Source organism: Sprattus sprattus (assembly GCF_963457725.1).
Source record: "Sprattus sprattus genome assembly, chromosome: 20".
Lineage (NCBI taxonomy): Eukaryota > Metazoa > Chordata > Actinopteri > Clupeiformes > Clupeidae > Sprattus > Sprattus sprattus.
This window is the reverse complement of record NC_137918.1, coordinates 27,061,343-27,076,342: the sequence shown is the minus strand read 5'-3', so window position 1 is coordinate 27,076,342 and position 15,000 is coordinate 27,061,343. Positions and strand designations below refer to the sequence as shown.

General features: G+C 43.8%; 3 protein-coding genes across 11 annotated transcripts in view; 1 reads left to right on the top strand and 2 right to left on the bottom strand.

Moving 5' to 3' along the window:
- Nucleotides 1-2,295, top strand: part of brd3b (bromodomain containing 3b) — a 23,220-nt gene extending 20,925 nt beyond the window's left edge. For 7 of the 9 annotated variants that reach the window (XM_080859448.1, XM_080859447.1, XM_080859446.1 and 4 more), the window contains one exon: nt 2,156-2,295. In XM_080859448.1, coding sequence (XP_080715574.1) covers nt 2,156-2,274 — 119 coding nt within the window. In that variant the 3' untranslated portion in view covers nt 2,275-2,295. The remainder of the gene's footprint in view (nt 1-2,155) is intronic. The other 2 variants (XM_080859451.1, XM_080859449.1) reach the window with 1 other exon arrangement.
- A 3,501-nt stretch (nt 2,296-5,796) lies between these two features.
- brd3os (BRD3 opposite strand) lies at nt 5,797-6,598 on the bottom strand. The gene has a single exon (XM_080859472.1). It carries the CDS (start codon nt 6,064-6,066, stop codon nt 5,812-5,814), a length of 255 nt encoding a protein of 84 aa, XP_080715598.1. The 5' UTR covers nt 6,067-6,598; the 3' UTR covers nt 5,797-5,811.
- Nucleotides 6,599-7,818: 1,220 nt separating this feature from the next.
- edf1 (endothelial differentiation-related factor 1) lies at nt 7,819-11,177 on the bottom strand. The gene is made up of 5 exons (XM_080859471.1): nt 10,936-11,177; nt 10,273-10,324; nt 9,735-9,895; nt 8,736-8,829; nt 7,819-8,229 (listed from the first exon to the last, which is right to left on the bottom strand). Exons 1-5 carry the CDS (start codon nt 11,008-11,010, stop codon nt 8,165-8,167), a joined length of 447 nt encoding a protein of 148 aa, XP_080715597.1. The 5' UTR covers nt 11,011-11,177; the 3' UTR covers nt 7,819-8,164.
- Between the last annotated feature and the right edge of the window lie 3,823 nt (nt 11,178-15,000).

Below are 15,000 nucleotides of genomic sequence, written 5' to 3'. Positions count from 1 at the left end.
CAGATTTGCTGTGTCCGACTAAAATCAGATTTACACCCCCAGATAAGTGATCGGATTTGGTTGTGTATCGGACAATGCGCGCATGTAACTTTCGAAACTAGATAACAACTGGAGATGACGTCTTTTTGCATGCTTGAGATTCCGTCCATAGACAAAGGGTTGATCTCAATGCTCTTAAAATGCTGTCTTACAACCTTGGTGTCTTAGAAGAAGAGAAGGAAAGGAAATTTGCTTAATTATTTTCTTCTGGGTCTTCGATACCTAAAAATACGTCACATAACGGTCATTTTTCAAGGACCCATCGATGTAGCCTTGATGCTGTCTATTACCCACAAACCTGTGCGCCACGACCCTCTGGCAACTGAAAAATGTAAAAAAAAGATGGCGGACCAACTCCACTGACGGTCGTGTTTCGTACGTAAATGTACATGTTTTCAGCGTTTTTGCGCTTAGATTTTTCAAAAGTTACCGAGAAATAGACACTGCACTATCCGATAACACCGTTATTGTAACCAGCAAAAATGGTTTATGTGATTTGCGAGGCGTCAGTCAGCCAACTTTCTAACATCAGTACGTTAGCCTACGTAAGTAAGCTACGTAAGTAACCTACGTTCTTTCAGCATACTAACGTCATAAAAGAACGTTCGTAAACAACGTTTTTTTCAATAATTATAATAACCTCGCGCAAGACAGTTGTCTGGATGAGATACCAAGGTTGTAAGACAGCTCTCTTACATTTAAGAGCATTGAGATCCACCCATATATACATGCGTCATATTTGTCTATGATATGATAATCGCTGCTAGACGCTCACTTTTCTTGTGCACATCTCATTCACTTTGAAATACTGAAACGAAATGTAAATGATCAAGACCATGCACCATTTTCTTTGGGATAAATGCGATAAAAGATACTGCTCTATTCCCATTCCATACTGAATATTCTGTTTAGATCAAAGGTTTGTTGCGACATACCGGGATATTTCAGATGATAGTTATGTGGTAGCCTATACATTAGAAAAACGTTGACTGTGACTGTTTTTGGACAGAACGTGGTAATTCACTGAACAAATATTTTTATATTACTTTTCCACCACTTGTTAGTCATGTCATCCATTCATATCGATGTGAATCAATCAATACTAATACAACTTTAACTGTGATGTGTTTTTGTTTCATTTCGCAACTTATTTACTGTATAATCAACGGTAGCAGATGCCCACTTGTAAACATTCCACATTTGATTTGAACTGACACGGCCAAGATCTGGATTTGTCACTGCCATGTACCGTGAGATAGAACAGTTAGCCCCCCATGGATAGAGAAGCCGGGCTTTAGCCGAAATTGGGTTTATGCCATCATGTAAACGTACTGAGTGTGTGTATGTCACGTGTCTCTAACGTGTAAGGTCTAGATCTTGTATACGTAGTAGCATTTGCGTGTTCAACCTGTGTATGTGTCTTAGTGCATCTGCGTCTGTGTGTGTGTGTAACACTGTTTTGTGTCCCCCCTGCCCCAGCAGAGAAGTCGTATGTGTGTAACACTGTTTTGTGTCCCCTCCTGCCCCAGCAGAGAAGTCGTATGTGTGTAACACTGTTTTGTGTCCCCCCTGCCCCAGCAGAGAAGTCGTATGTGTGTAACACTGTTTTGTGTCCCCCCCTGCCCCAGCAGAGAAGGCGTGTGTGTGTGTGTGTAACACTGTTTTGTGTCCCCCCTGCCCCAGCAGAGAAGGCGTGTGTGTGTGTGTGTGTGTAACACTGTTTTGTGTCCCCCCTGCCCCAGCAGAGAAGGCGTGTGTGTGTGTGTGTAACACTGTTTTGTGTCCCCCCTGCCCCAGCAGAGAAGGCGCGTGTGTGTGTGTGTGTGTAACACTGTTTTGTGTCCCCCCTGCCCCAGCAGAGAAGGCGTATGTGTGTAACACTGTTTTGTGTCCCCCCCTGCCCCAGCAGAGAAGGCGTGTGTGTGTGTGTAACACTGTTTTGTGTCCCCCCTGCCCCAGCAGAGAAGGCGTGTGTGTGTGTGTAACACTGTTTTGTGTCCCCCCTGCCCCAGCAGAGAAGGCGTGTGTGTGTGTGTGTAACACTGTTTTGTGTCCCCCCTGCCCCAGCAGAGAAGGCGTATGTGTGTAACACTGTTTTGTGTCCCCCCTGCCCCAGCAGAGAAGGCGGGCTCGGTTCCAGCCGGAGGTCCGTCCCGTCTGAGTGCCAGCAGCAGCTCCTCGGACTCCAGCTCCAGCTCCAGCGGATCCAGCTCCGACAGCAGCGACTCTGACTGAGCCCCCGACCCCCGAGTGTGTCTGTGTGTGTGTCTGTGTGTGTGTGTGTCTGTGTGTGTGTGTGTGTGTGTGTGCGCGCAAAGGTGTTCAAGCCTGCATGTGAGGGAGTGTAACTTGTATGTGTCTATGTGTCTATGTGTGTGTGTGTGTCTGTGTGTGTCTGTGTGTGTGTGTGTGTGTGTGTGCGCGCGCGCAAAGGTGTTCAAGCCTGCATGTGAGGGAGTGTAACTTGTATGTGTGTGTGTGTGTGTGTGTGTCTGTGTGTGTGTGTGTGTGTCTGTGTGTGTGTGTGTGTGTGTGTGTGTGTGTGTGTGTGTGTGTGTGTGTGTGTGTGTGTGTGTGTGTGTGTGTGTGTGTGCACCTGCCCGTAACCTCTTATGTACATCAAACTACATTTCCCACGTTTCTTTGTTTTGGTTTTTAAGGAGTAATAAGTAGTGTGCTGTCATGGTTGTTTCAGCAGAGGAGAAGCATTGCAATGACAGGACATTTTAAATGTGTTTAGAGATGTCTCCGTTCACACACAGAGCTAAGAAGATATGTATGAAAATATAGCTGACTCAGACGTGTCAGGGTTTATTTTGCTGGCCCTCAAAGGGAAATGCCTGGTATCACCAGAAAAAAAAAAAATATTTTTGAATTATTTTAGTTGTAGAGATGAAAGCAAAAAAAAAAAAAAAAAAGAGTTGCTTGTTCAATAGTTAAAACAAATTTGTGCATATAGTCCAAGAAGCTATCCATAACAAAGAGCTCTTTAGTTGCGTCTGTGCGGAGGAGGAGGCCTTGGAGGCGGCCCCATGGGCCGGGCAGGATGGACGGCTAGCGCCCCACACGCCATGGAGTTCCAGGCTAGCGCCCCACACGCCATGGAGTTCCAGGCTAACAACACCACACACCGTGGAGTCCCAGGCTAGCGCACCACACGCCGTGGAGTCCCAGGCTAGCAACACCACACGCCGTGGAGTCCCAGGCTAGCGCACCACACGCCGTGGAGTCCCAGGCTAGCAACACCACACGCCGTGGAGTCCCAGGCTAGCGCACCACACGCCGTGGAGTCCCAGGCTAGCAACACCACACGCCGTGGAGTCCCAGGCTAGCGCCCCCTGGCGGCGTGGAGTCGTGGAGTCCTAGGCTAGCGCCCCACACGCCGTGGAGTCCCAGGCTAGCGCCCCCTGGCGGCGTGGAGTCGTGGAGTCCTAGGCTAGCGCACCATAGCCGCACCACACGGTGTGGAGTGTCAGGCTTCTACCCCTCTCCTCAGCCCCCCGCCACATTCCATACCTGCGTGCTTTTACAGACAGTTAACAGGAACTCCAACTTACTTCCCAGGTCATCACAACAGGAACTCCAACTTGCATTACTTCCCAGGTCATCACAGCAGGAACTCAAACTCGTATTACTTCCCAGGTCATCCCTGAACACAGTGACTCAGAATGCTGTATTAGCTGTGAACGTTTCAGTTTGAGTGCCAGGGGAAGATGCAACCCCCCACATACCACCTCCTCCCAAACTTTGACTCTGCAGTAGTACGTATCGGACACCTTTGAGCTTTTGACTCTTAAGTACAGATAGGACAACTTTGAGCGTTTTGAGTTCTCTCTCCTTTCCTCAGAGAACAGATTGCATCTGCAACTGTAGCGAAGTTACGACCTGTTTCAACACTGATCTTTGTCATCGTTTTATTATAATTTTTTTTTGTTTTAACTCCACCGATTGTAAAATTCTTCCGGTGCTCGTGTCTCATGTTTGTCAGTATTTGATGTATAATTTTGTCAAATCTTTTTTTTTCCAAAGTATATCATACATAATATACAGTTGTTTTTGATTTTTATATTTGATTTTCCTGGTTAAGTATCTGATTTTACAAGTATGATGATGGCGTATGTAGTTCTTCAGACTGACTTTGTTTGAAATCCCTTAACCTCTGTAGTTCATTCAGTAAGGTACAATCAGGGGTGGGTGTGCTAACTAAGAAACATCTGTCCATAATTCAACAAGGCCTCGGTATCAGTTTAAGATCAACAAGGCCTCGGTATCAGTTTAAGATGAGTGGCTGATGAATTATGTGCTTCCTGTATGCGTGTGGCTTGTTCCCTTTATGATGAATCAGAACACTCACATGACTCAAGAGCATCATGTCAATCACAATGGTGTTGCCATGGCATCCCAAAATAGCCCTAACAAAGCATCTCAGACTTCAACCTGGCCTGATCAGCATCTTGTTGTTGATGAGTTTTGAACCGTTTTTCATACCTGCAACCTTCCTCTTATGCCCCTCCCCCACATCCCTTATTTGGCATGTGCCATTTTAGTCCTTTCTTTCTCATACTGATGAATGTAGTAATGTTCCAGTTGCATTCTCATTAGATGATGCAGATTTCCAGTGGGTTGCAAATATAGCATTATATACAGTACACAAAGCATTGAATAATGTTTTCTTTCTTGAGTTTTCAATGTATGTGTTATTGTTGCCTTAAGTTTCAATGGTAAACATTAAACGTTCTCCAACTGAACAGAATTTTTGTAACACTGTCAAAATGGCATTCTCCATAGCAGTAATCAAAGGGGTGAACTCTGCCAGAATAATGTTTGTGTGACATTGGGACATTTTGAGACCATTGAAGCTATCCTGGATTTGTGTATTCTCAGTAACACAATCTAGTCTTCCTTGCAATTACAGGATGATTTTTACGTATGTTCTGTGTTAACCTGATTACCACTACTTCATTTGTGTTTGACCTTATGTCCAATTAAGATGATTAATCAAAAAAAAAGATGGCAGACAACAAATGACTGTGATCTATACACATATATATATATCCCACACTTTTCTACCCATGTACCTTTGGAAGCCGTGTCTTCTGGAATAATAAAGTTGAGTTTTCCTGAGTGATGTCAGTAGAGTTGAAAGACTGAGATCTAAATATATGCTATAAATCTTAATGTATATTCACCACATATATTAATTTGTTTTTAGTCCTGGTTCGAGATATATTTAGTTTATTTTATATGAAGAAAAACAAAAAACAAAACTTTTTTGTGTATTGCATGCCAATTTACAGTATCTTTCTTAAACTTTTTGAGCTGTTTATATGATGTAAATGTCCGTCTTAATCTTAAAATTCAAAGTTCTCCGACTGGTCATCGTAGCTGTAAGATGGACATTTACGGAGGGGTTGCAGGGCGGGCTTACAGAGCTAATGCTAATGTTTGATGTAAAAGCTAACCTGGAATTCTGTCTCAATGAGCCCTCCTGTTTTTCGTAAATAAACCAAGAAAACATACCAGTGTCTGGTCGCTTTCCACTTTATGACGGCTTTCAAACTAAAGTCATTACTAACTTTAATTCCAGTATGGCATTCAAAGAAAAACAAAATACTGCTGTTGAAAAAAATCTTAGTCAACACATTTAAGGCCTTGAACTTGAGAGTAATAATTCTCAAACAGACTAATCGTCTCAATGCGCCTATAGTCTGTATAGAGAGAGATTACAGCTGCCATAACGCTGATAATGAATACTGCATGTGATAAATACGATTACATAATCAGACATATTTTGGAGCGTCCCGATTCAGCGGTGCCCTCCACTCTGTTTTTGTCCCGGACCACCACGGCCTGATTCCCGTTGGAGCTATACCAGGTGCTCTTGCTCCGGCTGAGGTAGTTGGCGGGGGGCGCCTGCTCCAGCTCCGCCTGTTGCTGTTGCCAAATGAGCAACGAGGTGTCCTTGTACCTGAGACGGGCATAGCCCTCCGAAAGAGCCTTCTCTGCCAGTGGATATCGCTCAGTCATTTCTCCAACGTTGTGTGATTCAGGCAGTCAAAGTATGCTCTGTGCAAAGTTGACATTTTCTCTGTCAAACAGTTTATCTTAATTTGTTGTCTAATGTTTACCACCCCCGACAATCCCACTGAGCTGGAAGCGTCGCTCAGAAACGTTCACGTTACTACGTTGGGTGGCATCTCCAGCGCGGCATTAACAGCTTAATGTCCAAGCTTCTGACCACTTTAGCGAACAGAAATCCGTTCCGAGGATTTTTTGACTTGCTGCGGGATAGTTTATGGGTAGACAGGACAGCTAACGTTAGCTTATAGCTAATGTAATCCCAGCGGCTGGAGTGGCCCGTCTCGTTCCAAAGCAGCAACCGTTTGGTTATTCCGCTCTGGTCGTCTTCGGGAATGGTGCAGGCACAGATGTTCACATGTGTGTCATTATTCCATGTTGATTTGCTGGCTAGCTATGTACAGACACCTGTTACAGCAAGCACATTTGTCTCATAAGCTTGCTCCGTTGCTACTAGCATGAGGTTTCCAGCTACAGACAGTAGCTTCATCTGCTATGGCAACGGAGGCCGTTTCTATTTTCTTCCGAGCAGATTCTTCTACTGTTGATGTACCGTTCCTGCTTGGAGCGGCCGGGAGAGCGCTTGGCATCAGAAAGTGTGCGCTGCTGAATAGACATATATTGTTACTTAAAGCCTAAAGCCACTGGCCTTGGGAATGTTTAAGAGCGGTATCAGAAAAGCAAACCCTAGTTCAACGTTCTCATTTTCCCCTACTTATTTATCCTCCTTGTAATTGCACTAGATCCTTAATACATTTGAAAATCCGACCCGTGCTCTCATTCGTCTGAAATAAAGTTTACACATGTACATTAAAGCATTTTAAATTATCAATATGAAATTTAGCATTATTTTATTAACTTAGTAGTTGTTTATTTAGTACCATGAGGTCTAAACTATATTTTAGATGCCAGCCGCCACGCAATCAATGTCAGTGATCGGTCTTTTGTCAGTACCCAATGCTTGTTGCCAACACAGATGGCTTTTGAAATCATGTGGATGGAAATACACTACTGAGATAAGCCTATTTTAATTAGGTTTAGGCATCATTTTGATAACAGGAGAATTATTAAAAGAGTTACCACATGCTGGGGAGTTTAATCATGTGGTTATGAGACATATTATAGCCACTTAATATGGTGACAGATGTCAGTGTCTTTCCCACCAGCACTCACACTCACACACACACACACACACTCACACTCACACTTACTCTCGGGGTATGTGGGTAAAACAGGGTACCCTCTTGTGGGCAAAAGCTCCTCTGCAGTTGGAGGTGAGGCTAATTGTATATCACACATGGCCTTTCAGTCCAATCCAGAGGTAACCAGTACCTTTTCATAATAAAAGTTAATTTCTTGGTTAATCTCTAAACTACATGTCATTTTATTCAAAACAAACGATACACCATTTCATAGCAAGAACTTCACACAACCAAACACACTCACACACACAGACAAAATGAACAATGTTGAAAACCACACAGCCAGCCAACATTGCTAATCCTGTCCTGAAGTACTGGAATACTTTACTGTAACTACCAGATAAAAAAAAAGAAACCTAAAAACTAGCAGATGTAGCAGATTAACCAATGTCTCCCAGTGTAATCTAATTTACTTAAAAAAAAAAAAGGTCTGTCATGCTTGAAATCTTTTTCACATTCATTGACTTTAAATGCCAGATTCAACTTTGGAAGACTCTGGTAATCAAAATGCTGTGTTTATTGAGTTAGAGGACATTCAATGACTTCCACCCACTTCCACTTCTTCACATAAATGAACAACAGTTGATCATTACCTGCCCAAGTGAACCTGCATTGATTTACCTAAAGATTCTTCTCATCCATGGTGAATTAACTTAGTTACAAAATGCGAGACAAGGACTTTTGCAGTGCGTGTGATTTTGACAATGCAGTGTTTTCAAAGCCTTACGTCATACTTTCATGACAGTTAGCTTGGACGCCTTAACCTCGTCACCTTGTCTTTGGTCAGGACTTTTCAGATGAAATTAAAGGCGAAAGTGAAGAATGTGTCTTCGAGGTTTTTATGTTCATTTCTTCTTGGGTGGAGCTGGGTCCATTGGCTGCCCGATCTCCCTTCCACGCAACTTTAAACCTGAGGACCAACAAAAGAAAATATTAACATATATAAAAATACATTAACATAATCATTCATTAATATAATCATACATTAATATAAACAGTCTATTTATAATACAGACAAGTGAAGGAGATGCAAACACTATGCCATAAGGAACATAAATCACACGTGTAAATTACTTGCATCACACTAACACTTGCCATGAAGAAGGGTTCAATATTAACACTTCTGTGTAACTATCCAGGGCACAAGTCCACATAATGGCACACAGTTGAAGTCCACAACATGGCACACACACACACACACACACACACACACACACACACACACACACACACACACACACACACACACACACACACACACACACACACACACACACACACAGGTGAAGTCAACATAATGGCACACAGGTGAAAAGCTTTGGTCACTTGCCCAGAGGAGATAAGCACTCTCATTCACCAACCACTATATGGAAATCATTATTGACATCACCGCTTATTCAGGATGTTCATACGCACCAATAGCACGCTCAATCTTGCTCATGATCTGGTTATTGGGGATGGCCTTTCCTGCCTCGTAGTCTGCAATGATCTGGGGCTTCTCATTGATTTTCTGTGACAAAAAAAATATATATAAAAATTAGAGGAATTTTGAAATGAAGGCAGAGTTAGCTATATAGTAGACAGTTGAAGCAGAGGGAGAGGCTGAGTGAGTGAGTGAAGGAGTGAGTGAAGGAGTGAGTGAGTGAGTGAGTGAGTGAGTGAGTGAAGGAGTGAGGTGAGTGAGTGAGTGAGTGAAGGAGTGAGTGAGTGAGTGAAGGAGTGAAGGAGTGTGTGAGTGAAGGAGTGTGTGAGTGAAGGAGTGAGTGAGTGAAGGAGTGAGTGAGTGAAGGAGTGAGTGAGTGAAGGAGTGAGTGAGTGAGTGAAGGAGTGAGTGAGTGAGTGAAGGAGTGAGTGAGTGAGTGAAGGAGTGAGTGAAGGAGTGAGTGAGTGAGTGAGTGAGTGAAGGAGTGAGTGAAGGAGTGAGTGAGTGAGTGAGTGAGTGAGTGAGTGAGTGAGTGAAGGAGTGAGTGAGTGAATGAGTGAGTGAGTGAAGGAGTGAGTGAAGGAGTGAGTGAGTGAAGGAGTGAAGGAGTGAGTGAGTGAGTGAAGGAGTGAGTGAGTGAGTGAGTGAGTGAGTGAGTGAGTGAGTGAGTGAGTGAGTGAGTGAAGGAGTGAAGGAGTGAAGGAGTGAGTGAGTGAGTGAAGGAGTGAGTGAGTGAAGGAGTGAGTGAGTGAAGGAGTGAGTGAGTGAAGGAGTGAGTGAAGGTGTGAGTGAGAAAGAACAGTAGTGAGTTGATGAGAGTGAGTGAGTAAGTGATGAGTGAGAGAGTGAGTGAGTGAGTGATGATAGGAGTGGCTGAGTGAGTGTGTGAGAGTGATGACAGTAGAAGATAGGAGAGGAGTAAGTGTTGCCCTGATGAGAGGAGTGTGTGTGTGTGTGTGTGTGTGTGTGTGTGTGTGTGTGTGTGTACTCACAGTAGCCAGGTCTTTCTGTGTGAGGCCCTTGTTGGCGCGTCCGATCTGGATGACCTTGCCGACCTCATGTGGGACCCTGACGTGGTGCAGCTCCTCCGTCTCACGGTCCAGCTTCGCCGTGTTCTTGGTCACCAGGTGCTGTTTGTTCTGTCCTGCAGACCCTGACACACACACACACACACACACACACACACACACACACACACACACACACACACACACACAGACACACGCACACGCACACACACACACACACACACGCACACACACACACGCGCGCACACACACACACAGTGCACACACACACACACACACACGTTCATTGTAATGGTTATCTCTATGGGCTGTGCTTATATTGTAGCTTGGTAGTCTCCAGCTTCCATATTGTATGATGACATAGACTAGAGATAGATATAGATATGCTTGAGGTGGGAGATGCACGAAGGGCTGAGAGCACAGGAAGCACTTGTCTGTATTATACACAGGAAGAAGGTAATTAGTACCAAGTGATTGTATTGAATGCATGTCAAGAACTTACATTTCTTCGACGTCTCCACATCTTCGCCCTTTCTCATGGCAGCAGTCACTGCCTTTAAAACAAACGAGAGGGCAAAGAGATGAATATGCAGCTCTGCAGCTGTAGGTTATTGATATTGCGTCGTTTAACTGAGCTTGGCTAACCACTACAGTGGCGTCAACGATTCATTGTGCTCTGTAGCTGATGCAGCTAATACCAAAGTAACTTCATATAGGTCATGTGGTCGTCGTCTATCTGCGTGCTAGTGCCTTACAGAAGTGCGACATGTGAGCTTCGCATCTATCCATTTCACACATCGTGCAAGTCAACTGGTTAATGTCCAAATAAAGAGTTTGAGATGATGACAAACTACAAAAATGACCAGTGATTCAGACCTAAAGCTAACTTGGCACTGTTGTTACAGACATAACGCTTACTTGGCACTGTTGTTTCATATTGAGCACAAGTTAGCAAGGCTTCGACCGAGCAAGTGCCAATTATAGACTCAGAAAATACAATTACCAATATCAACCGAATTAGCAACAGCTCTCGTGTTTTCTACATAGCTACATAACATGATACACAGACCGAGGGTTACATAGATGGCTAACGTCAGGCTAGGCCTACTAGCTAATAGCATACCAGATAAAGCTAGCCTGCTAATTTAACGCTAGCTAACGTTACCTGTTTGGACTTCGACTGCGCGGCAGATCCCTTCTTTCTCAGGACAGTAACAGTATCCCAGTCGCTTTCGGCCATGTTTTAAATTCTGATTTAAAGTTAGTAAAAATAAGTATTCTCAGTTCCCAAACAGTTGCTCGGAAGCCGTCGTATGTAGCTTTACAGACCCAAAACAGCTAGCTAGTGTGTGCAATCCACGTTGCTAAACAAGAAAACGTACAGGCGTGTGTGCGTCATTGGCTATGCACGCTGGGTTAAACCGTCGCACACTCAACGCAATGCGTATGCTGCTGCTGTGCCCCAAACTACACACCCAGAACTGGGATCTGCGTCGACCATGTTGACAGGACCCAGAGGATGCGCAGAAATAGTAAATTATAACTACATAAGTCAATTTGACCCCCTCTAAATAATGGCGTTAATGGTGTCTTGGCGCTGTTTAGGAGGATGGAAAAGATGCAGCATTTGAATGCATATGCGTATTGGAGCTCATCTCCCTCATGAAGTAGTACATTCGATGTATTGACTCTATTTAAACATATAGTATAGACACTTGCATGAGGTATGAGCTGATCCAAGCTCATATCAAGGAAAGGCATCACTCATTATTCCAGCTCGAATTGCATTTTTATGCATTTAACACAAACTTAACAGTGGCTGATTTTGGAAATACAACAATATGGCACATTCCCAGATGAAACAATATTACAATATTTATGAAAATACACCCATAGGCTATCACCAACTCCAAGTTAACTTATTTCAGATCAAATAACGATTCTAATGTGCTTTTTTAAAAACAATTACTGAATGTTAACCTGAAGCTGCGGGGGAAAGGCATGCTACTAAGCACAAACATGTTGAACATTTAATCATCCACTTTGGTTTGTCTTTATTCAGTGAGACCTCTTAAAAGCATAGCCTTTTTAGGATAACAAATATGTCAACGGGGTCCCACAAATATGGTGCCAAATAGCAGCAGTCCATATTTAGAGTTTTATTAGAAGTCAAGCCACACTTCAGGGCAAATTTGTAAATGCTTGAACTAGTTGTCAATGGTCTTAGAGATTACGTTTTGAGGCAAAGTCAAGGTCAGTTGTGTGACAAAGCTTAAACATGTCTACTTTTGAAGTGCATCTGCTAAAAAGGGCCCTTAGTTGATGCCCTGGGGAACGCTCCTCGTCTGCTCGTGGCCTGACTGTAGGATGCTGGGTCACTCACTGAGTTAATTCATGAAGAGTACACAGCCACCTGCACCTTCCTCTGGCTGTGGCTGTGAATGGAAGGCCTTGAAGGAGGCAGTGGTATGTTAATAGCCCTGGACCGAATGAGTTGCTGGCTGCTCGTGTCCAGTGTGCGTGTGTGTGTGTGTGTGTGTGTGTGTGTCTGTGTGCGTGTGTGTGTGTGTGTGTGTGTGTGTGTCCAGGTGGTATTTATAGACTGCTGAGTCAGGTGGCTGCCACAGCAGTTAGTGACCTGATCGCACGCGGGCATAAATGGGGTGCTGAGAGGGGGAGTGACACGGACAGCTGCCCGCCCGCACCATGGCATCCACTCGACCTGCAAGGAGTGCCTGAGGGTTAGGGTTAGACTGGCTGCCCACTGACGAGATGTGTGTGTGTGTGTGTGTGTGTGTGTGTGTGTGTGTGTCTGTGTGTTGAGTGTGTGTGTTTGTGTGTGTGTGTGTGTGTGTGTGTGTGTGTGTGTGTGTGTGTCTGTGTCTGTGTCTGTGTTGAGTGTGTGTGTTTGTGTGTGTGTGTGTGTGTGTGTGTGTGTGTGTGTGTGTGTGTGCTGAGTGTGTGTGTTTGTGTGTGTGTGTGTGTGTGTGTGTCTGTGTGTGTGTGTGCTGAGTGTGTGTGTTTGTGTGTGTGTGTGTGTGTGTGTGTGTGTGTCCTAGCAGCTGGGTCAGGACTTGACATTATGACTATGCTGGGTGTGACTGCAGGTTACAACAGAGAAGAGTATATTTATCACCGCAAACGCACAGCTACAACTCACACACACACACACACACACACAGCTACAACTCTTGTTCAATGCTATTCTTATTTCTTGACACATGCCATTCTATTTTGCACCTGTAGAAATATCAGTAGCCAACATGTTGCAGAATCGCTGCACAACACTGACCCCTGAAACTCTTTGGATATGTTCCATTAACTATGAACCTTTGCATGACTGTTTGGAGCAGGTTTGAAAACACGGTATTGTATTGATGAATGGGTGTGTACATTCATCAGAGAAGAAAGAAAGAGAGCTCAAAAAATAAACTTCTGATTCTGTCAAAGACATTTTATGATCAGGTTCAATGAAGCTGAGCTCTTATGGAAAGTAACACTTCCAAAAGCCAAAGGATAAAACCCCAAACAGGAACATGCAAATAGACACAGACAGACAGACAGACAGACAGGGAGAGAGCGAGAGAGAGAAAGAGAAAGAGAGAGAGAGAGAGAGAGAGAGAGAGAGAGAGAAATGAAACATAAAGAAAGTTCTCCGTAACGCCAGTTGCAGCCTTGTGTATAATCTATAATCTGGGCCAAATATCACAAATAATTTGCTCTTTCAAATGATGCATTAATGCTGCAATACTGTATTACACCTTTACTAACCCTCACATGTGTTGCCAAAGTGTTGTTAAAGTCATCAGTTTCATCAGTCCTTTACTAACCCTCACAAGTGTTGTTAAAGTCATCATAGTTTCATCAGTCCCATCATCAAGGATGGGACTACGTGTCCCTTACCTATTTCTGATAAAATGCTTGGAAATCAAACAAGGCTGCTGACACTACGTGAGGTCACAACAGATAAACATATCTTCGTATGGGTGAGTACCTACTTAATGTCTGACAGACCACAGATACACATATCCTGGTATGGGTAAGTACCAACATGTCTTTACGCTTTGTCTTCCTTGTGTGCAAAATTGTTTAATAGCCCCTTGAAAAAGGTCCAATTTGTGTGTGTGTTCTATCCTTTGACATCAGCCACCAAAGAATCCTTGTTACTGTTGTCCAGTTTAAAAGTCGAGCAGTTCAATAAAGTTGCAAGTATGTTCTTCAGTGTGCTTGAGATGTTTGCATAGATGGTTCTGGCATTTTTGTGATACTGTTGACTTTCCATTCAAACAACCGGAACAATAGAACATATCCCACTCGGAACGGAACATATCCCACTAAGAGCGGAACATAGAACATATCCCACTAGGAACAGAACATAGAACACATCCCACTCGGAACGGAACATAGAACACATCCCACTCGGAGCGGAACATAGAGCATATCCCACTCGGAGCGGAACATAGAACACATCTCACTAGGAGCGGAACATAGAACAAATCCCAATAGGAGCAGAACATAGAACATATCCCACTAGGAGCGGAACATAGAACATATCCTACTAGGAGCGGAATATAGAACACATCCCACTCCGAACGGAACACAGAACATATCCCACTAAGAGCGGAACATAGAACATATCCCACTAGGAGCGGAACATAGAACATATCCCACTAGGAGCGGAAGATAGAACACATCCCACTAGAAATGGTCCCGACCTAACACATAGATCTATATTTTTATATTTTATATTTTCTTTCAAATGCCAGGTAGGAGATCCACAATGTTCCTCTAGATGTCACGGCCTCTGTGAGTTTAAGAGAAAGGGACTGCAAATACTGACATTCCATCGGCTACCCTTAGGAGACTCACAATATACTCGTTATAAAATATTAGGACTTATTGTCACAAAGGTGAGAAAGGCATTCAGTCTCTTCATTTACACTGTGCTGTAAACCCTGGAGAATACGAAACACACTTCGAATGAAAACAGTTCTGAGAATTCAGAATACAATTGCATGTCCAACCAATGTTAAAATGCTTCAGCAGTGTAAGTCCCTGAGTAGTTCCACAAGTCATTTACAGACACCACAGCGCTTCCTTCACGGCAAGCCAGTCACCAGTCAGACGTTTTAAGCCTGGCCTTTGAAACTGTAGACACAGCACAGGCAACATCAGGCGATCCACACTGTGCGTATATCATGAGAAAAGACACTGAGAGAAGGAGACACAT

Excerpts from the sequence above, each read along its gene's own strand:
- brd3os (XM_080859472.1), bottom strand. The coding sequence starts at position 6,066 with ATGACTGAGCGATATCCACTGGCAGAGAAGGCTCTTTCGGAGGGCTAT.
- edf1 (XM_080859471.1), bottom strand. The coding sequence starts at position 11,010 with ATGGCCGAAAGCGACTGGGATACTGTTACTGTCCTGAGAAAGAAGGGA. Across the intron at positions 10,325-10,935 it reads CGCAGTCGAAGTCCAAACAG|GCAGTGACTGCTGCCATGAG; the intron begins GTAACGTTAGCT and ends TTTGTTTTAAAG. Across the intron at positions 8,830-9,734 it reads CACAGAAAGACCTGGCTACT|AAAATCAATGAGAAGCCCCA; the intron begins GTGAGTACACAC and ends TTTTTGTCACAG.